Source organism: Coturnix japonica, chromosome 3 (assembly GCF_054131305.1).
Source record: "Coturnix japonica strain WE chromosome 3, WE-NBRP24, whole genome shotgun sequence".
NCBI lineage: Eukaryota > Metazoa > Chordata > Aves > Galliformes > Phasianidae > Coturnix > Coturnix japonica.
The window spans coordinates 95,881,269-95,908,726 of NC_140665.1; the positions used below are offsets into that span (position 1 = coordinate 95,881,269).

The 27,458-nt window shown below is 48.8% G+C and overlaps 2 protein-coding genes and 1 long non-coding RNA gene across 8 annotated transcripts in view; 1 reads left to right on the forward strand and 2 right to left on the reverse strand.

Annotated features, from left to right (window-relative positions):
* LOC107312254 (uncharacterized) overlaps positions 1-4,306 on the forward strand; it is a 72,221-nt gene extending 67,915 nt beyond the window's left edge. The window contains exon 4 of the long non-coding RNA XR_014944288.1: positions 4,168-4,306. This is a non-coding gene — a long non-coding RNA (uncharacterized LOC107312254). The remainder of the gene's footprint in view (positions 1-4,167) is intronic.
* SDC1 (syndecan 1) lies at positions 1-27,340 on the reverse strand. Of its 2 annotated transcripts, none has more exons than XM_085542259.1 (5): positions 27,207-27,340; positions 4,244-4,325; positions 2,937-3,427; positions 2,602-2,731; positions 1-2,242 (listed from the first exon to the last, which is right to left on the reverse strand). In XM_085542259.1, exons 1-5 carry the CDS (start codon positions 27,330-27,332, stop codon positions 2,076-2,078), a joined length of 996 nt encoding a protein of 331 aa, XP_085398385.1. In that variant the 5' UTR covers positions 27,333-27,340; the 3' UTR covers positions 1-2,075. The 2 variants fall into 2 exon arrangements, with proteins under 2 accessions (XP_085398385.1, XP_015714984.2); XM_015859498.3 differs by lacking the exon at positions 27,207-27,340 and adding an exon at positions 19,016-19,332.
* PUM2 (pumilio RNA binding family member 2) overlaps positions 22,905-27,458 on the reverse strand; it is a 59,805-nt gene continuing 55,251 nt past the window's right edge. The window contains exons 21-22 of one of the 5 annotated variants that reach the window (XR_014944278.1): positions 27,207-27,451; positions 22,905-24,051 (exon numbers count right to left, since the gene is read on the reverse strand). Coding sequence is in view for 2 of the 5 variants with exons in the window: in XM_085542246.1 (XP_085398372.1) it covers positions 27,329-27,451 (123 nt within the window). In the remaining 3 variants the exon portion in view is untranslated. Of the gene's footprint in view, positions 27,452-27,458 lie in introns of all 5 variants that reach the window. The other 4 variants (XR_014944277.1, XR_014944276.1, XM_085542246.1 and 1 more) reach the window with 4 other exon arrangements.

Genomic DNA, 27,458 nt, shown 5'->3' on the forward strand with positions numbered 1-27,458 from the left:
TTCTTGCCAAAATGCCATTTATTGCAGTATACCTTTACATGGCATACAGATATCTGAATGTTGCATCTTTTGTTAGAACTTGTGTTTCATTTGTACCACTTAAATAACACAGAATGTCGTGTTTGTTTCACAAACTGTCAGTTTAGACTACCAAAATATACAGTTTTTCCTTTCCCCCCAGCAAGGTTCTGAGGTACAACTGAAGTTTACCACTTTATCTGCCCGTGCTTTACAAGAATCTTTTCATAGATAAACCTATCAAACAACATTTCTACATTCCTATACAAAGCAAAGAATTACAGCTGAAATTAACACCGTCTGGTTGTTGCATTAACCTATAAAAAAAAAATCATTCCGTTAAAAAAGACATAATGGACTTTGCAGCTTTACTTAAAAACAGCCAGCTACATGTACGCACAAGTGTTTCTTAGGCATCAAGAAGAGTTTTGAATCAAAAAGTGTTTTTTCTTGGGCTTGTAGAGAAGGCACTGATTTCAGCTGCATTGGCAGCTCAGGAGTGTTTTATACTTCATTTAAGTTATACAGGTTTTTAAGTTTTAGTGTTAATGTGCAACGTTTGTACCAGCTGTTGCAATACTCTCCAGTATTCTCCTCTGGCTCAACAGCACAAATCTGTACGTCAGCTGTAAGTGCTCCTCCACCCCCCCATGCCTTCTGTGCTGAGCGATGTCCAACTGACCTTGCGAGGAGCAGAAGCAGGAGTAAGGCTTGTGCACAACGCCACACTTCTCTTCCTGCTCGGTTTGAGATGCTCTGGAGAACTCCAAACCCTCAGTGAGGCTTCGGTGCCTTCCATCTGGCAATGCATTGACCACCAACAGCGTCAGGCATCCAGACTTTCCTCAGGAGGTGCTTCTTAGCCCTTGCTAGTCTGACATCCCAAGGGTTGCTTCTCTCCAAAGTGCAGGAACAGCCCCTGAAGAGAGGCGTTCCAGAGTCGTGAGAGCCAAGCACATCAACTTGTATATATTTAAGGCAATCTACACACTAAGCCTCCATTAGACTTGTGTCAGATGCTGCATTTCTCTACTCCTTAGCTGCAAAATTACAATAGGCTGCTTTCTACCTTTCACCCCTTGTGCCAAGGTTTCCTGTAGCGTAGGAGGCAGGCCACAATCTGAGACAACTTTGCAAGCAGTGCGCAGAGTGGTAGGTGCTACAATGTGCCATTGGTCATCTGGTGACCACACAGCACAGGTTGGAGTATTTACAGCAGGGCAGCCAAGAAGATTCAGCACCGAAGAAAAGGGAATATCTGAGATGAGATCGCTTAGAAAAATCCATTTCTTACCTAAACTTAGAATGAGCAAGTTGGTGGTAGGACAGACCAATGCTACCGGTAAAATGAACTCTCTACTTAGTTTTTGGGTCTTTGGGGTTGGTTTGGTTTTAGTGTACATGCCAGCTGCAGAGGAGCTGGTTTAGCATATGAGATAACGTTGTGAACTTTCCAAAATATAAGTTATTCTAAACCACTAAGTCATTTGCTTACCCTGCCCCTACACCTCCTTTCACTAGTGATCATGTTCAGCATGATGTCTCATAGGCATTAAATGCTCCAAGTACGGCAGCTAGAAAGAGCTAGAGTATTGCAGTGTACCAAACTTCTGCCCAGCGCAGCCATTTGGTACACTTAAAAACACATCCATGAGATAAATAGGAAGGATCCCTGCAATACAGAATTTGAGCACTGTTAATCATTTATTCTTGCCATCCCTTTCCCTAAATAACAAACGGTTGATGCACACAGTGCTCCTTAATCTTCTCCCCATCGCCTGCCCCGGCAGTCTTTAAGATAAACCAAAGCGAGTTTAGGAACTTGCAGTCCCACTTCTGTTAAAAAAATAACAATAAAAATGTTGTGCAAGAAAGCAGGGAACGTTCAGTGAATCCAGATCTACTTTGTAGTTACACAATTTCCAATGGCAAGGTGGTAAGGGCAAATAACCCAATGATCATATGGCTTAAGTTCAATGCAAAGCGCACTAGGAGGTCCACGTGCAGGGAGAGAAGAGTCCAAGAAAGATGTAACAAAGTGTCCTGAAAGTCAGTGTTTATGCATAGAACTCTTCTTGTTTGTGTGGTTTTTGGTATCCTCCGTTAGACTGTTTCGGTTCATCCAGTGAATAGCTTCCTTCGTCTTTTTTCTTCATTCTGTACAGCATAAATGCAACTAGAAACACTGCGAACACCAAGCCTACCAGTCCTCCAGCAATAACACCTACAAGGGGGGAAAAGACACATATTACTCTAGATGCCATGCCAGCGAACACTGGTTAAGACAGTGTTGCTGAACTCTACAAAATGGACTCAGGACAGTTTTAGAGTAATTTCTGAGTGAAGGAATAGGTTTAAGCTTATGATTCCAGAAAACTAGTGGTGACTGCTTTGCTATTATCAGATAAGCATATTGTCCCCATCAGGGTTTTCAGCAACACAAAATCATTAACCACCCTCATTTCAGAGAGGTGTAGCATAAAAGCTTCCCTCTCATGCTCTGAAACATAGTTGTAGAGCTGCAGCTTCTGCTGCCTGGGAAACTCCTATGAGAGCCAACTAGAAATCCAGAATATCAGGTACCTCCAAGAACTTCTTTCCTGTCCATAATTCCCGAGGCTCCCGCTGCTTTGGCATTCCTCCCAGAGTCAGCCGGCACTTCAGAGATCTGGGTAGGGACCAAATCCTCATCTTTAACCAAGATGAAGTCTCCCTGTTGGGACATACAAGGCAGGTTATTCATGTTCTTCATCACATCTGTTTTTATAGCTTTGCGTTGTTTTTTTTCTTATCTAAACCCAATACAAAGGATTAAACTACTTGTTTGCACAAATTATCAACCCTTCCTGCAAAACAGCTTTAATACAGAGAACTAGAGCGATCTCCCTTGGAAGGATACCAAAGTTACCAGTCCTCACCGGGTCTCCTGAGCCATCTTCAGAAACCTCCTCATGTGTAGGAGCTACATCGCCTGGAGCCGTTGTGGGAGCAGCAGCGATGTCCCCCTCTGGATGGGTGGTGGAGTTGGTCTCAGGCACATCTTTAGTGTCTGGCATCTCAGAGCCAGGTGTTTTAGGTTCGAGCTCATGGACTGTGCCTGGGGCTTCCGAAGGAATTACATGAAGCACTGAAGGGAAGCGAGTAGTGGGACTTCTTGCTGTTGTTACAATTGCATCGTCTGTTGGTTTCTCATCAGGTGAGCCCAACAAGGGTGTTTCATCCTTCACAGCTACCACTGGCTCCTCTGTCACTACACGACTAGTTGCAGGTGGAGTTGTTATCTTCTTTTCAGTTCGGCTCTCAGTCCCAGGAAACAGCTGTTCATTGAAAACCACTGGTGTTGCCAGTAAAGAGGAATTAGTCGGCTCTGCTGGCATTCTCCAGGTGAGGGACTGATCAGGCAGGGGACCTGCAAAACAAAACATATCCCCGACCAGCTTAGAGACCTGTCGATGATATCTGCAGGATGCTGGTGCAAAGGAGGAAGCCCAACCTACACAGCCAATTTCTGTAGTAAGAGTAGTTCATTTTCTAACTCCTCCTCTTTTTCAGTGCAGTAAAAAAGGCTCAGATCAATTTCACATAATTTAGAAGCACGTGGCTGGAGGGAAGCAAAAGGATACCATGGCTTAGTTTTAGTTTTGCTTGCTTTTTCCTCAGTGGCATCTCCTCAACCTCAGTCCAATACTGAACGTCAAAAGGTGCCTCTCATGCATTTCAGTAATCATTCTGACAAGACTTTTTCTCCACCCTAGAAACCTTTTATAATGTTAAAAAAAAACACAACTATGGCCCATAGGAAATTGCACATCTGATGATAAAGTATGCACTGGATGTATGCTGGCAAGTAGGTTCACACCCTCAAGTGGTACCTCCCTGCAGCCTGTGAGAGAGGCTGAACGCCTTCCTTATAGTCTCTGTGCCTCACAAGTGAAGAATCACTGCAGTTTCATAACTCTTCAAGCAATATACCAGCAGGAACATACAATATACCTGCTTCTGCTCCATTTCAAGTCTCCTACAACTCATTTTCTCCTAATTGTTCATCTCTGGAGCAATACAAGACAAACAGATCAGGCTCCTTTTCTATTCCAAAGTCATTATGCTGGAAAACACGTGTGATTATTATTCCCCCCTCCTTTTATCCAGGATGTTCAGGATCTTCATTCAGATCGTGACTGGCACACTCTGGAAGGATGAAGCACTAACAGTGCAAATCACTTACCTGCACCTGAACCTGAGAATCCATCATCGTCATCACCAGAAGAATCGAGATCTTCAGGAGGAAGGTTCAGATTTGTAGTTTGCTTTAAAGAGAAAAGGAAAAGCAGTTCTGATCAGTCTGTTCACTGTCAGGTCAGTCTTGCTGTCTCCCTTCTCTATGCTGCTTCCAGGCTGCACTAACTTTGGGAAAGTGGAAAGCAAGGAATGCATTCAGAAAGCTGCATCTTGGCAGCAGCTCAGTCCACACACAACATAACCACGCTGCTTCAAGTTCTGGCTGCTCACATCTTTGCTATCTACCAACCTGTTCATTTGTGGTTACCTGCATCACTTTTAAGGGGAAGACAGGAAGGGGAAATGAAGTACTTTGGTTTTTCTGCCTTTCTGAGCCCTTCCAATGCTGTTGTGCTATCTGAAACCACAGCATTTAATGAAGTGGAATGAGTTTCTCTTTTAACAAGAGTGGACGTTCATATCAAGTCCTGAGATAGAAGCCAGTCTTACGTGTAGGAGAACACAGCCCTGAACACTCTCCCTGTATTGTACACAGAGTACAATAACCAGCAGCCAAACTCAGCGCCAAAGCAAGAGGCCAACCCCCCGTTCTAATGCACTTGTTTGTCATAACACAACATTCAAAAGCTGTTCAGGATATCCAAAGAAGACAATACGAAACAAAGGAGTGAGATTACTTCATTTGTTTTGTTGGCTCCTGCTGTATACGCTTACTGTTTGTAACAGCAGACACGCAGGACTCACAGCTCGTGTCTAAAGGAATTTTCCCCTGTGCTCAGACAGGAACTTCTGTGTCCCAGTTAGTGCCCAGTGCCTCCTGTCCTGTCACTGGGCACCACTGAAAAGAATCTGACCTCATTGTCAACTTTATTACCTACATGGCTGTATTTATTCACTCCATTTCTTTTCAATGCACCGGGTTTGTACAGTTTTCTTTCCCTTCCTCTGTGCCTTACCCATTCCAGATGCTCCTATAGAACAATTCAGTCCCAAGGTGGTTAACTAGCCCATGAGATGTTTAAAAGGCTTGATGACTGTGGACATATAACGTATTCACATCCATGACCTCACCTCTTCAAAGCAATCACTATAGTTAGATAATTTAAGGACAAATAACAAACAGAAACACACACATTGAGCCTTTTTAGCATCCTTCTTTGGCTGCCACTTCACTACCAGTAAAAAACCTATCTTTTCTTTAGGCTTCCAGCATACTTCTAGAACAATTCCCAAGCTGCCTTTCAATCTTTTGTTTAGCGGCACATCATCAGGTGATCTGGATTTTCAGATCTGCCCCTGCTTGTTTGCTGTGTGCTTATGCACTCACCCATGGAAACTAGGTCAGAGGAGTACTTCCTCTATGTCTTCCTGCTCGTGTCCAAGGCCAATGACTCACCCAAGCTGATCTCACTGCAATTCAAGTACCGAGTGTGAACTAATGGTGCCAAAAGAACATGGAAAGACCGCCAGGCTTCCCAAATTTCACTCTCTTGATCTTTCTTCCTTTACAGTAGGTTCAGAAGCAAAGTCAGGCTTCATAAACCATGCCACTGGGGTGGACCGAGGCATTTTTCTGCAACTTTTGTCCCATCATCACCAGAAATCACAACCTTCGGTCTCTCACCCAGCTTAGCTTTGGGTGCAGAAAGGGGATATGTTCTCCTGGTGGGAAGATGTTAGCAGTCCCTCCAAGGTTTTAACTGAAGAATGGGACCACCAAGACAGGCTAAGGGCTTACACCACAGTCTTTATCTACGATCGAGATTAACTTCCCTCCCAATCTGAACCTACAGATGTAGCTCATACAGGACTTCTAAGAAGCCTCAGGAGACATTACAGAACCACTCACATGCTTTACCAGTAAGAATGCCCACAGAGTGATGTAATTCATGACACAAACATCAAGGAAAATTTATGTAACTGTTCACTTATACAAAGACTACCCTTCTTGCTGCATAATTTGTAGCTTCAGAAGGTGTGAAAGGCAACGTCCTTCCCTTCTGACACCACAGAATTTAAGCACTGCAGGAAGGTCCTGCTCCTGTAATGATTTGCTGCTGCTGAAGAACTTCAGACACAAGGCTAACGTAGGAGTCTGACTCAAAGCAGCACTGGAAGAGATCAAACTAATGCGGGTTTGGATTAAAAATAGAAGAGGCACTGTGCTGTTCACACAAACACACACCTCATGGTCAAGGCTTGTCCATGACCTTTCATTGCAAATGAGTTTCACCAACAGGAGAGGTCTGGGTTAGTCAAAGAGGATTAGGAGTGCAGAACAGATAGAACTGCCAGGCTGTGTTGTGTAAGTGCTGGAAACAAATCAAAGCTTCGCTCTGCTGAAAACTTTGGATCACATTAGCTGCTGTAGGTGTGCTTTTAGAAACCACTTCCATCATCACCCAGCTGAATCTTCAGACCTCTGGGACCACTCCCAGGCCATTCACATTATGTGAGAGCTGCTCTGAAAGTAATGCTTGCTGCTTTATTATGTCAGCCCATGAGGTCAGAGGTGGATGGTGGTGGTACAGCAGCAGAGGTTGAACCTTCCCACCAGTGTTCCATTACAGGCTGTTGCTGTGTGACGGAATGTGTTGAAAAACAGTGTTTTGAGGCCAAAAACTTCCTCAATCCAACAGTGCCATTGCACTCCTTGCACCTGTTGTAGTTTATGGAGAAGTAAAGAAAAGAGATTACTTTTGGAGCAGCCTACATCACTGATGAGGGGCTGTATGAACACAGTCAAGTTCACTTGGTGGAGTCACCGACCATGGGAGTGTTCAAGAAACGTTTGGATGTTGTGTTGAGGGATATGATTTAACTGGGAAGTATTGGTGATGGTTTGACTGGATGATCTTCCAGGTCTTTTGATAATTCTGTGATTCACATTGGGGATCATTTAAGGACAGAGCTCTGATGGCATTTCCTGTATTCCAGTCCAAAATCTGGTGATTTTGCTATTGCATTTACAACGTTTTTCACTTTAATAAGACTGATAGAATCCTAGAATCATGAAAGTCTGAGACCAATAAAATCAACTCATCCAACCATCAACCCCACGATACTAAACAAGCTTTTTTAGCCTTTTTAATTAATTATTTTTAAATGCATCTCATACAAATGACTACAAATACTTGCCTAGCGCAGCACAACACCCCTCGTGATTTGGTGTCACTGATCTCAGTTGCATAACACGAGGGATAAGCATTTTCTACCAGCACTTCTGATAGCGCTCAGCAGTGTTTGTGAAGCACTTCCCCAAGTCTCAAGCAGCCTGTCTAGAGGAAACCCTCGGGAAGCCGCTGTGTTCTGCTCTCACTGAGGGCTGTATTGTTACACAACAATAGCTATTCAGTTCTGCTGGGACAACCAGAAAGCTGCTCAGTGGCATCTCCAATTTAATCAAGGATTCTGACAATTCGTTAGCAATACGATTGGCTCCAGAAGTCTGACACACACCAGACTTGGAAAGAAAAAAAAATACATTTATAGCATAATTTCTACCCATTCTTCAGTCTTCATCCTGCTCCCAGTCTCAACCCAAGAGTCCTCCGGTGCTGCTCAAGCAGGGATCCATCTCAAGCACCGGCTCCCGATGGAGGGGAGATTTATAGTCTATTAGTTGATCTCACCCCACCCAAACTGGGAACCGTGTTTCTTTAATTTGAAGTCGGGGTGTATGTAAAAGGAAGCAGCACATTTCAAACTGCTCTTTGAGGTAAGCAAAACCACACTGGCTTTGCCACAAGCTGCTACAAGCCCTGAACTAGATTAGGGGTGATTTGTATCCCACTCTTATTAATCCCTGTTAGCGATCAGCCAATTACAGCAGCGTCAAAAACACCTGAAATCCTCCATTACCTGAATAATGCTGTTAAATTTGCACATTTGTTTCTCTGCGTCGTAAATCCTCATTGAGTTGAGAAGGAATGAGCTCATCCAGCTCAAACACCTCCCGGAGCACCCTGCAAGATCCTGCCAGCGTTATGGGAAGAAAAACCAACAACCTGCTACGCTGTTTGAAGAGATTTACACAAATAAGGCTTTGCTTTCTAATTTGCCTACCACATATTACGCTGCAGACTTGAACAAGGATTTGAGCAGCCCTAAAATAAACCCATGTGAAAAGGTTTCTTTGATCTTTTTCTATATATTGAAGGACAATTGTGTTAGGAGGGCTAGCTCTGCTATCTGAGGCAGGGCAGCCTGAAGAGCTTCTGGCCTCAAAATATTTATATTAGCGCGTGGGAAGATAAAAACTGCTGAAAGAAACTTTAGCTTTGTTAAACCTTGATATTCTGCAGTTAATAACCCACAAACGATTAACTCCAGTCCCAGCTCCCCAGGGTCTTCAGACAACCTCGACTGTCAAGCAAAAGGAAGGCAGAACCAGCAGAACCACCACCAACCCCACCTATACCCACCCTCCTGCAGCCTGCTGACCTCTAGCACTGTCAGCCTTGTGCATCTTTCATTTTAATGGGCAGACTTAAATTCTGGGGTAGCTGAAATAGAACTGACGCCCTTTATGTGACAAGTTGGAAGTGACGCTGGTGTGCATGTCTGACTCGTCAGAAGCCAAGAGCAGCATGGCACCATCTCAGCTGGCAGCTCTTCCAGATGTTCCTCCCGTGTTTGAGAGCAGTGTCCACAAGCTCCTTGAACTCTGGCAGCTCAAAGCCATGCCCACCAGCCCGGGGAGCCATCCCAGGGCCCACCCACTCTTCATACAGCTATTCCATATGCACTGCAGCTACAGTCCTGCTCGCTCCAGAGCCTCACCTGCTCACTAGCACACTGTTGCCCAACCACCATTGCATCTCCTTACGGTGACAGGGCAACTTTTGTAATTAAGCAGGTCCAAAATGCAGCAATCAACATGCCGAGAGTGAAAACAAGCCAGCTTGTCACCATCAGCTTGAGTTTCACCTTCTGCATCACAGCCCTTTCAACTGCAGCTCACCCCACTGCCTCCTGCAGAAGCGTGTCACTTCACACTCCCTGGACCATCCCCCGTATTCATGCAGTCTTGTGGTGACCCAGATCAGGGAACTGGTCTGCTTAAAGAAGAAAAAAAAAGCAACAAAGAAAACCAACGCTGTCATGCAAAGAATTTTCCAGCAAGACCAGTTCTGCACTCAGCGCATGAATGCACAAGTGTTTGTATTGGCACGGGGCACGGTGCGGCAGCCAGGGCTGCTGCAGTAGTTGCTACAGAATCACAGCCCGGGTTCCTGGGATGCTGACACACACTCAGCACCCCGCGGCACAGGGGCCATGAAATAGCCTGATGCAGCTGTGTATTATGGAAATGCACATCGCCACCCTCAGACTGCGGGCAACATGCAAAGCAGAGGCTGACTCAAAGGACCACACAGGTTTATATAATACGGAGCAAGCAAGAGAGGCTGCAGTGAGGCTTCTCTTCCAGCGAGTTCCTTTGTTCAGTATGGGTAAGGTTTGTTCTTAAGACTCAGCTCTGATGCAGCTGAGCTGCTCCCCAGCCATCTCTCAGCCTAGTTCTACCCAAATGTGGGCTGCCAGCCTCAGGAACCCTGAGCTAATAAAGGCTGAAAGACAAGCGTACGCTGCAGGTCACACTGTCTATGAACTACAGTCTCATTCAGTGAGGACCTTCAGTATCTCAAAACCCACGCACACAATGCAGATAAGTATAACCCTCCCAGTACAACCACTAAGAGTCACAAGAGCTACAGTTCGTGACACATTTTCAGCCCCTTGCAGCAGCATATATCCCATATATCCCAACACGACTAGCTGCTGCAAAGACCAGATAGACAATGTTGGCAGCCACTTAAATGGAGAGTGATCTTTGTAGTGTTACCCTCTAACACATACATGTTGACCTTCGGTCTCTAACAGCAGACCCAGCAAAACCCGTCCCTGTGCCCATCCCTGTGCTCACCTGTATATCCATAAACAGCCTGGCTTGCAGCTGGGCATAAACTCCTCTCCTTGCACCATCTCCAGCTGTCCACACTTCCTGTGTTACGGACCATCACTGGAGTTGAAATCCCAGCAAAGCCAATCAATTGGCTGGTGGAACTACTACCCATCTCAAATGAGCTCCATGTTCTTTTGCATCATCATGAGCAAGACTACAGCTGCACCAGTGCCCTGAGCTGAACAGGTGCATTCCCAGAAGACAGCGGTGACACCAACACCACAGTATATGATATTCTGAGGGGGAAATATGATCTGTTCACCTTATGAAGGGAAGTCAATGCACAATTCGGAATACCTTCTGCCTCCAGGAATTGTTATGAGTTAAGAATGAATTCAACAGCCTTCAGTATCTAGGCATATGGCCAGGAGAGGACCCAGGTTCTTATCTTTATCCTAGGAGTCTCTCTCTTCTCCTCTAGCAATTACCTAGAGTGAGATATACCAAGGAGCCAGAGCTATAAGATCTTCTTGGAGGACCACAGAAGCATTTTCACTGTATTAGTGATACACATGCAGGTTTCTAATTTGAGTGCTAGTTCGGTGAAATCCAAGATTCAGATAAAAATCCCTGGACATCACACTAAGAATTTACTGACAGTATTTCTGGATCTGCACATTCCATATGAACACATACATATTCCACATGAACCCAGACATCTGTTAGCTTTAAGCACTATTATTTCGTTATAAATCTCATACCCAGCTCCATAGCTGCGCCCCCACATCTCTCCTGGTACACCCCCCTCTGCAGAGCTCACTGATCAGAGAACTCAGGAGTCCTTCAGAAAGAGCCCCCTGGCCTGAACAGACACATCCCAATTTCTGTCTCACATGTGCACACCAGATGGCAAAGTAGGTCACACTCTGATTTGGTCATGCTCAAATGCATGGTCAACTGCAAATGTGCATTTACTTCTATGTCCCACCATTTCCAGCTTCAAGAAAACCAGCATGGATGTGAAGAAATTACATCTTCCCTTACATCATGAATCATACCACCAGGTCTGATTTATCCGCAGCATCTCACAGCACTGACTAAGCGCAGCCTGTTGATAATGCAGATGCTGTCCCTACCAAACAGATGCAGTTGCATTAGCATGACTAAGCCGTGCACAAAAGGACTGAACACTACCGGATGCAACAGCCACACCTCAGGTTGAGAAAACCTCAGCTCTCCCATCCCAAAAGTCCTCCTAAAGAGGCACTTTCAGCTCCACCCCTTCCCTCTATGTAGCATCAGTAGTTCCTGAGTGCTTCCCATGGCAAGGAAAAACAGTGCTGCCAGCATCTCGGGTACTATCATCCTCCTTGGAATCAGCAGCAGTAAGCTGGATGGTCTTTGGGCACAAGCTGGACTATTATTCTAATGCAGAACACTGGTCAAACTGGATAGGTTTCCTATGAGAAACAAGCACTCTCACAACCACTGGAACATATAAAAAGAGATAGGACCACATAAATGGTGCAGAGATCACGCTCCCAGCACCAGTGCTCCTTGCATTCAGGTTTACAGATGCATTGGCAATTGTGCTCGTTAACACCAAGGTCTGACAGCAGTTCCTACTGCCCCGTTTGCAGTTACATTATGTAACACCTAAATGAGATTACGGAAGCTGGAGAGTATACTTCCAAACTGAATCATGAGGGTGTTCAAGTATCATTTCAAAGCTGAAGCTTCGAATGAAATTCTCCCTGCAGAAATAGCTGTAAGAAACCCGCTGCTGCAGTTGTGCACCAATCGCCTCCACTTCTGCTCACTACAGAAAGGCGCATTAGGCATTTCTTGAGTAAACACCATGTGGATCACAATGAAACAAATCGACTCTGATCCACAGTAGCTCATTCCAACTGCTTGGTGTTGTATCTATAGAGTGGCCTGTTGCAAAGGAGAGCGTGCAACGTAAGGCAAGTGCCTCAGTATCAAGTTAGTCTTAGAACAAGAGCCCTTATGTCATACAAGCTTCTGACAAGCAATGCCTTCAGAACAGTTAGATGCTAAATAACAGGCCTGGTCTAGTGTTAGATACAGAGGTTGGTGGCCCTACCTGCAGCAGCGGGGTTGGAGCTTCATGATCCTCGAGGTCCCTTCCAACCCAAGCCATTCTATGATTCTACAAAGACACCGTTCAAACAGCAGGAACTTAAAGATGCTTCACAGAGGAATGCAGTTCTGAGTCTACCCAATGACTATGAACTCTAGTCAGCACACAATAGATCTCTAAAGAAAGCAGAGTATAAAAGACTCCAGGGCAACCTTATGGGATAACTCCAGAATTGCAGGCTGAGTACTACCAGCACCTTCACTACCACACTGAATGCTTCACCATTCTAGGTTCATATTATACACCTTATACACCTATATACACCTTGTGGGTCTCAAGACTGACTGCACAGAATTTCTCCAGCACCTTTTGTTGCTCATCCTGATACACCCCAAAAGGTTCAGTACTCCATAAGAGTCATCATATCCTACTAAGGGCTTTTACTTTCCTTTACTGTACACTGCAGTTTTCACAGTTTCCTAATATTCTGGGCCTGTTGCCATTGACCCACTGGCTACATCCACGCTCTCAAATTAAACAACATCAGTGAACATCCCCAGGCACTGGAACACAATCTATACCATCAAATTTTTAGGTGGGTCTCAGGCACAGCTTCAAGCCTTGCCAACTGGTGTGCCCCCAAATGATGCACGGCAGCACTCCCCAGCAGGCAACCCAGATGCAGAAGGGAACACAGGGGGGTTGTTATGGGATAGGTGAGAAAACAAATAAGGTTTGCTCTGTGATCTGGATGGGCTTATAGGATTGAGTAGTTTCTGGCCCATTTAACTTACAGGAACTACTGTAATATGGAGTCACTTCACCACCCCCCTCCCCCTTTGGGTGCATGCTGGAGGACGAGGGGGAGTACGGAGCATTCAGTACTTTCTAGCTATGATAGCTCCAACTGCATATAATTCATCATCACATCTCCCAGCTTCTGTACTAAGAAGCTCCCCATCCCCACCATTTCCCAGCTACAGAAGCAGGCTGAGAAACGTTTTACAAGTTATTTAAAGACGCTTCAGAGCGGAGCTGATGGCACTGGAGGATTAAGCTCGCAGCTTTCCTGTTTGGGGCCATGAGTCAGTTGATGTAAGAGCCAGATAGCAGAGCACTCCTTTGCCACTGCCCAGACATGCCAGAGTCAGCCTCCTTTGTTAGGTGCTTTGTTCGCTGATGGGAAAGTAGTCACAATCTAGATGATTCCTCCATTAGGACTGAAAGAGATTTAGAAGTCAAAGCTGTCTAGCTGCAGGCTGTTAGGCAAGTTTCGATGCAAGCCTCACTACCACTGCACGTAGGTGTCACCTGCAACCTGGCAGAGCCAGCAGGGTGGGCAAATCTCATTTGGCCATCAGATCTGCCAGGTGAGAGGCTCTACTGCAGTTCCATACGCACTGAGCACAGCTGAGCATGGGAAAAATATCACGTTACTGTTTGCGTCTGATATTAATTCAGGCAAACTTTGTGGTTCCTTTGGTTTGAACTTTTACTCCTCATACCCCACAGCCACAAGACCAAAGAAAGTCTGGGCTCTGTCACTAAAGAAAGTGCCTATTAGCTGGTCAGTGGGATAATAGGGCTTCTCTTCTGCTTGCCCCAGAGTGATGCTTTGCTAGGGACAGGATGTCACTGAGCTCCTGTAGGAGTGCAGAGCACAAGCCTCCCACATCACCCATCCTGTGGTCATGGCTACAGCATCCACATTCTGCTGTCAGCTGGTCAACAAACTGACCATGACAGAAGAACCTGTATGTGTATGTAATTCTTCCCTCTGTTAGTCTCAGTAGTGGACCAAAAGGCATCATTTCCTGTTTTGGGACAGGAAAGAGCCAGGTAATCTCTTTCTACAACACCGGAGCTGCTAACTCTGACCCCAGGGGACACACAAAGGCTCTCACCAACACAGCCACAGCAGTACTGCCAGGACACAGAGCTTCACAACAGCTCTCATCTGGAACCAGTTACACTAATCACTGCTTGCTCTCCAGATGGCAGCCTGACTCCACTTCCCTCTGCCCACCTCTGGCTTCAATATGCAGTCTGCTCCTCTAGTATCCCCTGGATGCAAATAGCTGGATGGAGCTGCTGACCATGTACCATCACCACCATTAGAAACTAATTATTAAAGCTTTTCTGTGTTCCACGTGGGACAACCATGGTCTGCAGTGCTGCCCAGGAAGCATGTGTTGCTCTCTCCTTACAACTGGAGCAGAGTTCAAGTTTCCTCCCAATTAAGAGGCAATCAGCTCCGGATCACATGGCACAGGAAGACAAAGGAGCAACCTGCTCTGTAGCATGGCACGTGTGAGCTCAGCTGATGGAGCCAGGGCACCCAGAGAAGCTGTTGTACGAGCCAGCTGTACCCTGCAGAAGGCTGCGTGGGTGACAGTGTGCCTGGCACTGCCTGCAGCCAAGCACCAAGAGATCAAGCTTTACTCCACCAGAGGCTGAGGGCACTGCCATTGCAGTACAGTAGCATGAGAAGAGCATGTAATGCACGAGTCGAAATCCAAGAAGGCGTCAAACTAGAAGTCTTGCAGGAACACCAGAGCTTACAAAATCTCTGTGACTCAGGTGTATCTGCAGCTCCAGTGACTCAAGAGGAGATTCTATTACCAGCTCCATCCAAACCCCACTAAACCTCTTGGTTCCCATCCAGTAAAGCAGGCCTCGCTGGTGAGACTGGTCTCAGCAGTGACACACAAACATTACAGTCGAGCATGGCAAGGAGCCCGAGCTAACAGACTCCACTGGACCCAGGCCGGTTCCACGAGACCTTGAACATCAGCTACAGCCAGGCAGGCACTGCTTGAGAAACTAGGGGTTGGGAAACCACTACATTAGCAGATATTGCTCCACAAGAGTTGCTTGTAGGAGGTCCAAATGTTATTTGGCCTTGAAGTGAGGCTTCACAGTGCAGTAACTTCTCCACAGCAGAAAGTGCACTATCACAGGTTTCAGCCAGGCCAGATAAGGCTCGTTGCTGCAGTACACCAGGAGCCCAGCAGAGCAGCATGGAGCAGTAATGGAGCGTGCTAAGTTGGCTGGCTCTAACTTAGGAACCAGTTAAGAATGCGGACCCTCAGTGCTCCGAAAGTGAAAGCCACATGACCTTGGCATTTCAGAGCATCTCCTCAGCACAGAGAAATGAATCTGTAAGACACAGCACAAGTCCTCGTGCTTCTGACCACAGTTTCCTCTTTGCACCTTCATGCTTACACTCGTGTTTCTCCCATCAGAACATCCAGGACCCAGCTGTACTCCCCAACTCCAGCCTCCAGCAGAGCAAGGCTGGGGCATTGTTTGGGGGCACTGACCCAGTTGCACCAGAACAGGAGTGAGCTGAAAGCTGATGTTTCCCACCACTTTGCTGGTTCTCTTGGCACAGCCACAGCACCTGCATGCCCTGTTTGTTTATGCAGAGGGAAACCAGGAAAGTAGAGCAGCACTTTCAGCTTATCACTCCCAGATACAAACATAAAGATGTCTGTGCTCCCTTATGACCAACATCAGATCTAGTCAACAGAACCCAGACAAGCCACTCACCCTGAAGCAGACACATGGGCTGGTCAAATAACCACTCTCTGATTACACCACTGTGACAGCAGTAAGAGCATCGGCACCTCGCACACACAGACTCACACTTAGGTGCCTGAGCATCATCAAGTGAATGCTGTTCTAAGGGCTTGTTCCACTCTGAGATACCCCATGTCTCAGCAGGCATGCGAGGGTCTGGCTGTGCTGGAGTTCTGCATTAATAGCTGAGTCAATGAAGAGATGTCCAAGATGACACTTTAAGGGAAATGTAATTAGATGTCAGAGGGCCATCTTTCATTGAAAGGGTGGCCAAGGTGCTGACACAGGCTGCTCAGTGAGGGTGTGGATGCCCCACCTCTGGAGGCGTTCAGGGCTGGGTTGGATGAGGCCCTGGGCAGCCTGATCTGATGCCCAATTTAAGTGGTTGGCAACACTGCCCACAGCAGGGGGTTGGAACCTGATGGTCTGTGAGGTCCCTTTGGACCCAAACTGTTCTGTGATTCCATGAACATAAGGAAGCTGCAGCGTCAAAGCTCTGTTACTTCATCACTGGCATCATCTCATTGGGAAAAAAGTCATCCCTCTCCCAAGAAAATTCCCCCTCTATCCACTCCTACAGCAGGCCCTGCTCAAATCCCAGCTCCTTCGCTGCAAGATGGCACACACAGTTGTGGCACATCCATCTCAGAGGCATTACTATGGTCCTTAGACACACAAGAGCCACATCAAACAAGATGCTACTACACAGGCCACCTGGAGACATCTGCACACTAGCAATGCAAAATACGTACTTCAAAATGGGCCAATTTTGCTGCTAAAACAGCAGCCTACACTTCAGGTTAGTGCACTCACTTAATTTTAGAAGGCTTACAGGTTCCCTGCACTTGCTGTAACACGTCTCAGGTTGTTAAAGAGGATTGTTTGGTTTCCAGAAGTTTCAGAGCGCTGCCATTACAAATGTTAGCTCTTCCATACAACTTAAAGCCGAGAGCAGCCTTGAACAAAAGGCAACCAATGCGCACTGGAGCCCCCTACCCCATACCAGCCATAGCTCACAGCTCTCTGCTTTGTCAGAGCTGAATCACTGTTTACTGGGAGGGAGCTACCAGCAAGCAGGCATTCACATGGAGAAGCACTGTGTACTGCACTTGATAAATTACATGACGCCGCTCTGCGTGTATTCCAGCAGAAGAAAGTGTTTCCTTCTCATCTGCTACCTACATGTTTAATAAGCAAGCTGGGCTGCCTCATTTCTTCTAATTAGCTTATGTTCAGGTAGGAATGACATCACCCTTGGGAAAAAAAAAGTCTGCTCTGCTAAGCTTGCAATAACCAACAATGCACACCTACACCCTCTGGGACAACCCAAACCCTGCTGTCCTCCAGACACAGGCTGAATTGCCCACTGTCCTGCAGCAGATTGGCTGGATTCCCAACAGGGCTATATCCTAGAAGAGGTTCCCACTGAGAGAATAACCAGATGAATCCATTAGGATGTGTCAGCCTTCTTATCCCAATAAAAGCAGTGCTCCTATCATTCCAAAGAGGGAACTGAATGTCATTACAGGATGTATGAACAAGGCAGGAACCCCCTTACTATTCCTGCATGTAAGAGCACTCAGAAAGAAAACTGCTGTTTCGTGGCTCCTTTCTTGTTCTGGCTGCTTAGCAAAGCAGCAGTAGCCAATGCCAAGTGATGTGCCAGAGGCAGACCACCAAGAGCCAGGCACCCCCATAACACTGCAACCAAGCAAAGGACCATCCCAGCTCACTATGTTCTCCATGCCCAACACTGAGTGCTTCTGCCACGACTCCAGACAGGTGGGAAAGGCAGATTCATACTGACATTTCAGCATGGGAAATTGGCCACGTGATCCTCAGGAGGGAAGCAGCAGAGCTGAGTCACTGCTGAGCACCCAGGGACTTCTGCTCCGTGCTCACATCGGACACCCCTCAACCTGAAGCATCATCCAGCATCTCCCACACACTGAAAACTCCGTATGGGTTGTGTTCGCCTCGTGCCTTTATCACATCTAATTAGAAACATTTATCACAGGGTACGTTTATCCAAACCCATTTCAGAGCCCACAAGCAAACCACAGCCTTTCCACTTGGTTTCTTAAGACGCTCACTCAGACGGGGTGAGCGGGGCCCTGTCCCCATGTCACAAGGCTGCCTGCACTCACACGGCTGTCATTTGCAGCCACCTCACCACCACGAGGGCCAGTAGTCCCGACCCACACACAGCCATTCAGGCAGGGTGGCACAGCAGAGCTGCAGGTATTGGGCTCAGCTCAGGTCCTGCTGTTCAGCCACACCTTTACCCAACCGCTGCTGGAAAGCATCTCCAGACCACTTCCAATCACAGTTTTGAGTTGGAAAGGACCCTTAGTGATCCCCAGAGGGCATCTAGCCCTCTGCAGCGAGCAGGGACACCTACAGCCTGGCTTTGAGTGTTCCCAGGGACGGGGCATCCACCACCTCTGGGCAACCCATGCCAGTGCTCACCCTCCCTTATTGCAAAGGCTTTCTCCTTGTATTCAGCCTAAACCTTCCCTGTTTTCGTTTGAAACCATTTCCCCTCGTCCTTCCCCCTCCCAACCCCTCAGAGGGGCAGCAGACCCCACAAGCGATGCCCCCACACGGAGCCCGGGAGCCGCAACAAGTGCCACGCTGCCGGGGCAAGGCAGATCCCGGCACTGCCATCCCCTGTTCGTGGATGACATCTGGCGGCTGCAGCCGCACGGAAGCCGCGCTGCCGGGGCTGACACGCTGCCCTCAGCCCTACGGCGGCACCGGGCCGCTCCCCGGGCGAGCTCCCGGAGCTGGGAGGAGCTCTCCGACATAGAGAAGGGGCTCAGGGGGCGGCATGGACGGAGCACGGCTCGGGAAAGCGCCGAGCCGATCTGCGGGAGCTGTATTTGAGGAGCAGGAGCCCCGTGCACACCACCCTGCCCCGCTCACAAAGGGCCGCGCTCCGGCTCTCCCAGCAGCGCGGCGTGCTCGCCGCCTCGCACCGGGGCGGGGCCGCCTGCAGGTCGCGAGCGGCAGCCGAGTCTGGTTTGAATTAAGGCTCCCGGAGCACAAAAGGCCACGGGACGGACCCGCTCCCCCCGCATTAACCCCCATCGACGCGTGGAGCCGAACCGGCGCGGATCCAAACTCGTGCCTCCCCGCCATCCACGTGCGCCGCTGCCCCCGCTCACCGTGACGGCGTGGTGCACGCAGAGCGCTGCCAGCAGCACGGACACCGCGCGGAGCATCGTCCACATCGTCCTGCTCCTCCTGGCCGGGCCTCGTCCCGCCGCTCCTGTCCCGCTGCTCGCACTGCGCTTTGAAGCAGCCGCCTCCTCCTTTCCTCGTGGAGCTTTACAATACACCGACTTATACCTTCGCTCGCTCTTATCTCCCCCTTCGCGCGCTGCCAAACGAACCTCTCAGCAGCTCCGCGAGGAGTTGAACTCTGTCTTTTAATGAACCCACGGCAACAACCTTCACCTTACGGCCACCCCCCTCCGGCCCCGCCCCGGCCCGCCCCGCTCCCCTCGGCCCGGCCCCGCCGCCCGCCCCCGCTTCCTGCCGCCCGTACCTGCGCGCCGCCCCGCTCCCCCCGCCCGGAGCCCGGTTCCCCTCTGCCTGCATTCCCCCGTTTCCTCTGCGGCGGCGTCGCTCCCGCCGAGCTTCCTTCCTTCCTTCCTTCCTCCTCGCTCAAAATAATGGGAACTTTACCGCACTCCCTTCCCTTTCCACGATGGGAACGTCCCGAGGGAGCCCCGCTCCGACCTCCCCACAAGGAAGGGGGGAGCGCGGTCCTTCTAACGGGGTGAAATGGGGCTAAGGCAGCTGCCTCTGCTGCCTTCAGAGCAGCCCCTTCCTGCATAACTTGCCCCTCTGGAGTTAAAGGCGACCCGAGTGCGATGGATGGGCTCCATGCACCCTGGTGATGGTTGAGGGGCAGCGGGGCCGTGCTGCCCTGTGTTGTGTTATGGGGCACCCAAAGAAGAGCCATAGTTGGTGTTCGCCATGAGGCGGCTTCAGGAGCGTGATGGCCGCCCTCCATCAGGCTGAGGCTCCTTTCCCACAAGGCTCAGTAGACCTAATGAGATATTCAGCGCTGCTCAATCTCATGACTTTATCACGTGGCTTTAATTAGCTCGCTTTCTCTCTTCAATTACTTACACAGCCTTCCTCCAAACAGCTCCCGCCGCTCTGGGGCCACCCCAGCACCTCACACCCAGTGCCATCTTGGCCGCGGGGCCGCCCAGCCGCCATGTTGCGTTCCCTGGTACTGGGACTGCTGAGGGGAAGATGGCAAGATATCTTGGAGACAAAATGCGTTCTTTCTGAGATAAAACGTGAAATTTAAGGGAGAAAATAAGTTAGGTTCGGGATAAAACACGGTGTTTTGGAGGGTAAACGTCTTATTTTGGAGTATATAGCGGTATTTTGGGAAGAGACTGTGGTCCCACAGTGAAGATGGCTCTGGGTGGGAGAGGTGGGGAGACAAGGCAGAATGGAGGAGAGTGGTGAAATGAAAGCTGTGGAGACGTTCAGGTGTGACGCAGTAACCAGGCAGGGCACTGAGGTGGCTTCGTGTGCAAGCAGTGATATCCAAGCAAGGAGACATCCCAGCCGCCATGGTGGCTGGCAGTCAGCACACAGGGCATCATCAGCCTTCCTGGCTAATTGCAGCCTGGCAGACGCCAGTTTGGCTATGCTGGAAGTGCATAGCCATGAGGGCTGCCTCTGGGAGCCGCATGGATGTGCTGGTGGGGCTCGGCGACATATGGATTTCATGCGAGTGTGTGTGTTCAGAAAGACGGCAGATCAAATGTTCCTGTGGTGCTGCTTGCTGGATTTGCTAGAAAACATTTAAAGCTTGCTCGGGATGTTCTGGTCAGGATCTGTGAATGGGGAATGGGGAAGAACAATGCTGTGTTTGGGAGCCAAGTGTTTGCTGTGACATTCCCGTGCCCTCTGCTTGATCATTGAAGCATGCTAAGTATTGTGGTTTCAGTCAAAAGAGCTCCATGCTGAAAAGCCAGATGAGACTTGTATGGAAAGGAGCTTCTTGGCAGCCCCGCGCTCGGGGGATGATGCGAGCTGGTTGCCTCTGCCCAGTACAGCGGGGCTGTGGGGATTTCCCAGCATTGGATCAAGGGCTTCCAACAGTGCAGCCCAATTGAACTTAGCCTCCCCAGGGACGTGGGGTTGGTTTGAACCGTGTCCTGCCATGGAAAGAGGGGGACGTGTCCAGCCCGCTGCTTCCGCCACCACCTCAGGCGTGGGGCGAGCAGGAATGGTGGCTGTTGCTGTTGGGCTGCCGCCACCATTCTTCACAGCGCTCTGCATCATCCCTTTTGCCCCGTGGATGTGTCAAACAGCAAGCAGAGCTGCCTGCCTGGCTCTCCAGGTGCCGGACCCTCCCACAGCGGCATGTGAGGCTGTGACTGCTGTCACCCTACGTCCTCTGCTCCCTCACATGTGCCCACCAGCAGCTGTGGGGCCTGCAGAGCAGATGGCTGCCTTCTCCTCAGCTGAAGTCTGCTGTTGTGTCTCTTTAGATGGGTTATGAATGGAGCGTGACCGCATGGATTTGGATTAGGAGAAGCTGAGTTCCACACCAAGGGCTGTGTCATACCTATGGCTTCAAGCTGGCAGACACAGATATCACGTCTCAGTGACTTCTGCCATAGACAAACTTGTCTGAGGATGTTACAGCCTTGGGATGAAGAAGGATAGTACCTTCCCTTGCTCACAGTGGGAGTTTAGAATGTATGCAAAGACTGGGGTTGTCCTCCGTGCACAGAGAGCTGCCTCTCCCCTGGGGTTGTGGAGCTGACAGCTCACCACTAATGGGTGCTGTCTCTGGTTGGCCTCCCTGCTGCTCATTGACAGTTTCTCTGTTGCTGCTTTTGTACCAGAGAAAAAACTCTTTTTTGTTTTTTATTTTTTTCCCACTCTTGGGTAGCTCAGTTAACCTCTTTAGGCTTTCCACTTCTCTCAGCTATAATGAATAGATGAGACCTTGAATGGAAGCCTTGAATGGAAGCCTTCAATCCATCGGTCACTGGACAGGAGGTAAGAGGGTGCCTTCAGACACGTGGCTCTTAGGGGATGCTGAGTGTTGGAGTGGGGTGGAAGATGGGTCTGAAACAAGTGGTGCTGGCTGGGAAGGGCATGGAGCGCTGTCACTGCAGTTCCCTTCTGTGTCTGGGCTTTTCCTGAGGATAGTTCCTCAGCACAGTGAGCTGGCAATGAGACATCAGGGGCCTGAAGTCTGGGGATGGAAGAGGAAGGATTTGTGTCCTGAAGGCACCAGGCGGAGGTTCGGGCAGTGTGGCTGATAGTCCTGCAGAGACCAGGAGGATCTGAGTTTTATTCCCACTACCCTGATGCTTCTCTACCCCTTCCGATTTAAGTCCGATTTAAGTCTGGCCAGCAGTGCTGTTACCCGTGGCTCACATCATCTTTTTAGCTCCCTCCAATAACAAAAGAACAATCCACCCATTCCTTAAATCAATTCAGAATGCAAGAAACAAGACTGCAGAGGAAGCAGCCTGGGCTTTCAACCTCGTGGTACCAAAACTTGACCCTGATGTGCAGCATTTTCACCCAGCTGCCACGCTGGCTGCTTTCTTGGAGCCCAGGCACTGCAGTCCCACTTCTCAAGCCTGTTGTTTGTTCCTCAGGATGGCAGTACCAGCTGTGCTTACCTCCTCTTCTGCCTCCTCTGATGTCCTGGTGAATTTTGTGTGGCTGTCAATTTGCTCTGACATAGAAATAACTGTTTGTGACCCTCTTAAGATGCCGGTGGTGGTTTGCAGCTGGATCACGTGAAGCCACGCAGCGCGTTTGCATGGTGATATCTGATTGTGCTTGTTCTGTCCGGCCTTCTTTGCAGTGAGTCAGACAGCTGTGAGCAGCTCCGTCTGCCTCCCACCTTTCACTGCCAGGAAGTGAGAGCAAAGCCATGTACCCCGAGGCAGGCAGCGCGGAGCTGTGCTGGGCTTCCTTCTCCTCCACGTGATGTTCTAACAGAAGGGAAGGGATGGCCTTGCTTATTTGGACAAGAAGCAGCCTTCTTGCAAAAACTCTTTTTTAATTTATGTTTTATTTTTTTTCCAGTTTGAACAATGCAGCGTGGAGTTGTCCAAGTGTCAGTGTAGCTGCAGTGCCGGCCTTATAGAAATCAGCTGAGTCCACTTGGCTGCCTCTCCCCAAAATGCGGAGGCTTCTTTTCTTCTCCTCCATCCCCTTTCCTTATATCCTGCTAACTACAACTTGTAGGTGGACACTGAAAACGATGTATTGGTGTGTCTGTGCCACCAGCCAAACACTTCTCACTCAACTGAGCAGAGCTTCCTTTGGCAAAATCCCAGCTGGCAGTTGTGTGCCACTTTTGTGAAGGCTTTCATAGGCAGCGGTAACAAAACCAGCTGCCTTTCTTTGATGCTGCGTGTGAGGGTCTGGACCCTGCGTGTTCAGTACTCAGAGTCTCAGGATGGGATTTTGGGGGCAGGTGCATGACAGTCTCCAGAGCAGTTTCCCATTGACTCCATGGGGTTTGGCTGAAGTTAGGTAGCTGCTGCCCACAAACAGGCTCTCCCCTTATGAGGCTCTTTAGGGACATGGTTCAGTGGGTAAGATGGGCTGATGGCTGGACTCCGTGATCTTAGAGGTCTTTTCCAACCTTAATGATTCTATGATGTGCTGTTCTACTGGCTGGTGCTTTTGCTGTTCAGCTGTCTTGGCACACCAGTCTCTGGGCTCTCAGCCTACACAGCCATTTCTCAGAGCACCCACCTGAATAACCACTTTTTAAAACTTACTATTCATTGCCCAGGAGCCTCCTTAGTCTCTCCTGCATTTCTGTGACTCACTCACCTCTGTGGTTATCTCAGGGTAACTCACCTGCAGTGACTAACGCTGGCCTGCCACGTGTGATCCCTCAGCCTCTGTGACCCCAAATAATTTGGGCACAGAATGGGGTTTGCTCTGGCACGGGAGCACGAGAAAGATGTGGAGCTGCTGGAGCGGGTCCAGGAGGGCCATGAAGAAGATCCGAGGGCTGGAGCACCTCCTCTGTGAATACAGGCTGGGGGAGCTGGGCTTGTTCAGCTTGGGGAAGGCTCTGGGGAGACCTCATTCATGCCTTCCAGGTCTTAAAGCTTATCAACAAGAGGAAGAGTGACTTTGCACACAGTATTATAGTGAAAGGAAAAGGGGGACTGGCTTTAAACTAAAAGAGAGGAAGTTTAGATTAGATTAGATGTTTGGGAGAAACTTTTAACTCAGATGGTGGTGAGGAACCACCCAGAGGTGTTCAAGGCCAGTTTGCATGGAGCCCTGGGCAGTCTGAGCTGGCAGCCCATAGCAGGGGTTGAAATGGGCTGGGCTTTGAGGTCCGTTCCAGGCCAGCCATTCTGTATTCTTTGAAAATGAACACAGAGACGAAGCTGTCACGTGCCATCCTGCAGAGGAGAGGCTGTGATTCTTAGTGCCTTTTTAGTGCCTTGATGACTGCTGTGAGAATACAAGAAATAAGTATGGCTGTAATCCTACAGCTGCTTCTGGCAGCACCACAGAGAGCCATTATCTGCCTGAGAGGTGTGGGTTTCAGGTGGAACGAGGTACTTAATCTCGTATCAAAGGACTCCTGTATTTCCTCTGTGTATTCCTTTTTACTGTCTTGGTTTGTCAAGAGGCTGCTGGGTGCTTGAGTAACTCACATAAAACATCAGTGCAGGTTTTCCCTGTGAGATGTTTCTGGCTGTAGCAATTGTACCACATACTGTGGAAGGGAGCAATCAGCATTCGCATAAACCAGCACTGTTCTGCTTATTAAACAGTTCGGTGTTTTTCATTTACTCCAGCTATCGGTGGTGACTATGCCGTGAATTTCAGGTGATGTAACGTACAGGTTTTCTTCCTGATTAGCTAAAAGGATGCATCTTGCTTTAATTATCACCCTTCATTTAGCATTTCAAGGCCACTCGCACATTTCCGCAGATTCTGGCTGTCCCGGGGCTGTGTGCACTCACTCCCACATCCCTCCAGGCAGTACCAGTGTCTCAGCCCTCACTGTCATAGCGTTGATTCACCCATCGATTCCCCACCCATCCTGTCTCTTCCTCCATCCTGGACCTTCTCACGCATTCAAAGAGGCAACGCCTTTGCCCAGCTTCTGTTGTAACCTCACCTGGGAGTGGGCTTGGGACTGTGGTACCCCCACACCTCTGGGCCCACCCCTACCTTTCTGCTCTCTCCCTCCCCTTTTTAACCACTGATGAATGTAAAATTGCTTATCGATTTCAGGTGCCTTCTAGCCGACAAGAACCTGTATGAAGTATGAGGGTTCACAGTGCTGCTCGCTAGGGATGCCTGCATGCCCTGTCCAGGTGTCTTGGATGCCTCAGGCTGTCTCAGATGGCACCAGACAGACGAGCAGGCAACAGGGCCTGTTCCCAATGCATGTGTCTGCAAGGAAGTGCCCACACCTAAACAAAAACAACTTAATTGGGATGGTGTCTCTCCCTGAGCCTTGCTGATAGTGCTGCTGTGTGAACCTTGTTCCTATGTAAGGGGACAGCAAGAGCTGTGCAGTGAGTGACCTTTAATGCCCCCATCAGATCTCGTGGCTTTCGGCTGCCCAAGTGTCCAAAGATGATGGGTAGGGCTGGATAAGAGCCCCTTTCCTAGCAGGACCCAAACTTGTGGTGCTTCCAAAGTGGGATGAATAATCAAACCCCACGTTCTCATAAGACACATGACATTTCAAGGAAATAGGAGATGTCATGTGAAACCTGCAGTACTTAAGATAGTCGCTTTTCAAACAAAAAGGCTTTTTAAGAGTTGAATGAGATCAGTGTGTAGCCTGGATCTGACAAGGGCTAACTCTGCTCCTTTCATCCCGGCCTTCCACGCAGGAGTGGGAAATTGGTTCTGTGGTTGGCACTGAGTTTGTCCTCAGCTCTTCAGCTCAGTTCAGCCCTCTGTAACCCTTGCTTACTGAGTGACTGCTCTGAATGCTCTGTCAGACTCTGGAAGCCAACTTGTATGCAAAGGGCTGTGACAGCCATATCAAAACTGAGCCCTACAGAGAGAAAACAGTGAATCCTTGCCCAGCACATGCTCTCCTGGACTGATCCTGTGCAAGGAGGCACTGAGTACGCTTCCTGATGCTGTACTGCAGCTCTGATAGAGGAAAGGGGATAAGGATTATCTGTGTGAACGTGCCCTGTGATCAGCAGCTAAGCAGCAAGCCCTCAACAGCCTCCACACCTGAGCTCTGCTGTGCCAGGGAAGGAGAATGGTCTCTTCTTGTCCCCCTTGGGCTTGGCTGGGAGAAGCATGGTAACCGAGCTGGGAAAGGGCTGCGGTACTGCCAGGAAATCTGAACCCTCTGGGCAGGTCTGGAGCTGAAATGAAGATGGTTGGGGCCTCCAGAACTACTAACATCGGTGAAAGTGAAACATTTTATATTTATATTGGCTCTTCCTCACAAACTGAAGATCTTTAGGGACTGGTCTCCTTCCTACATTTCAGCTGCAACGTAAAAAGCCCCAAGGAGCATTTCCAGTATGGTAATGATGGGAGCATGCCGCTCCCAAGATCTGTTTTACATTAACTGAGTCTGGGAGAATCAAGGTGGAGACAAGGATCTCAGGAGCAGAACCTGCCCACTCCCACCTGCGTGCTCGGGAGTCATGCTCTGTCTTGTGCTGCTCGTGATGCAATGAATGGCTCAAGCTGTGCTGCAAGCCCAGCCCAAGTTCAGGAGCAGAAAGTGAACCTGCCCAACTCCTTGTGGTTAGGACATACTCCTGTGAAATCAGAAAGGTGGGTTTGAAACCCTGAGGCTGATAAAAGGAAACTAATTCAGTCATCTTATTTGCAGGGTGAATTCCCTAACTGCAGAGCTAGAATGCAAAGGAGCATGCTGCATCCAAAGGGCTGGAGGAGGAAATGCTCCCTCCCACACTGCAGATCAGCCCCATCAGCATGCTGCCACGCAGCCAGTCACAAGGAAAACTGCCTGTTCTTTACAGTGGAGGTAAGAGAGACTGTAACTGCCTCTTAATTGCCATCAGCATTCAAGAACATCTATGCATTCTGGCCTCAGAAGCTTTGAGGATCCCTGTACTCCACTGAAATAATAGTTCCAGCGATGGAAGGAGTATTATGGCTGCTCTGTCCTTAATGGACCACTTCAGAGAACTGGTTTAATAGCAACAAGCAAACCTACCCTGCTGCAGTTAAGACACTTCACTCCTGAGCTTAAGACATGACTGGTCCTTGGAGAAAAATCCTGAGCAGTAACTGAAAATTGTGGATCCAATAATGACAGAGCAGCGAACAATCATGGTCTTCATAAATGCTCACAAATGCACTCACCGTGCTTTCAGTGGTGTAGGAGATACAACGAAGCTGTAGCCTTGTCCAACCCTCAGTAAACACTTTTTTATGTTGATATGAAGGTTTGCAGCTCAGAACTGACCTCTGGAAATGTAATGATCTCATACCGGGTTCTCACATAACTGGCTGACTCTCATCTGATCGCAGAAACAGAATGGGGCGCCTCTGCAAAGTTTGCAAGCAGACAAGTCACAAAGCTGAGAACAAAAAGAACGGCTGGTTTCCTAGAGG

Coding starts and splice junctions, on each gene's coding strand:
- SDC1 (XM_085542259.1), bottom strand. CDS start 27,332: ATGAGATCATTACATTTCCAGAGGTCAGTTCTGAGCTGCAAACCTTCA. Junction 3,428..4,243: donor ATTCTCAGGTTCAGGTGCAG/GTAAGTGATTTG, acceptor TTTGTTTTGCAG/GTCCCCTGCCTGATCAGTCC. Junction 2,243..2,601: donor CAGGAAAGAAGTTCTTGGAG/GTACCTGATATT, acceptor CCCCCCTTGTAG/GTGTTATTGCTGGAGGACTG.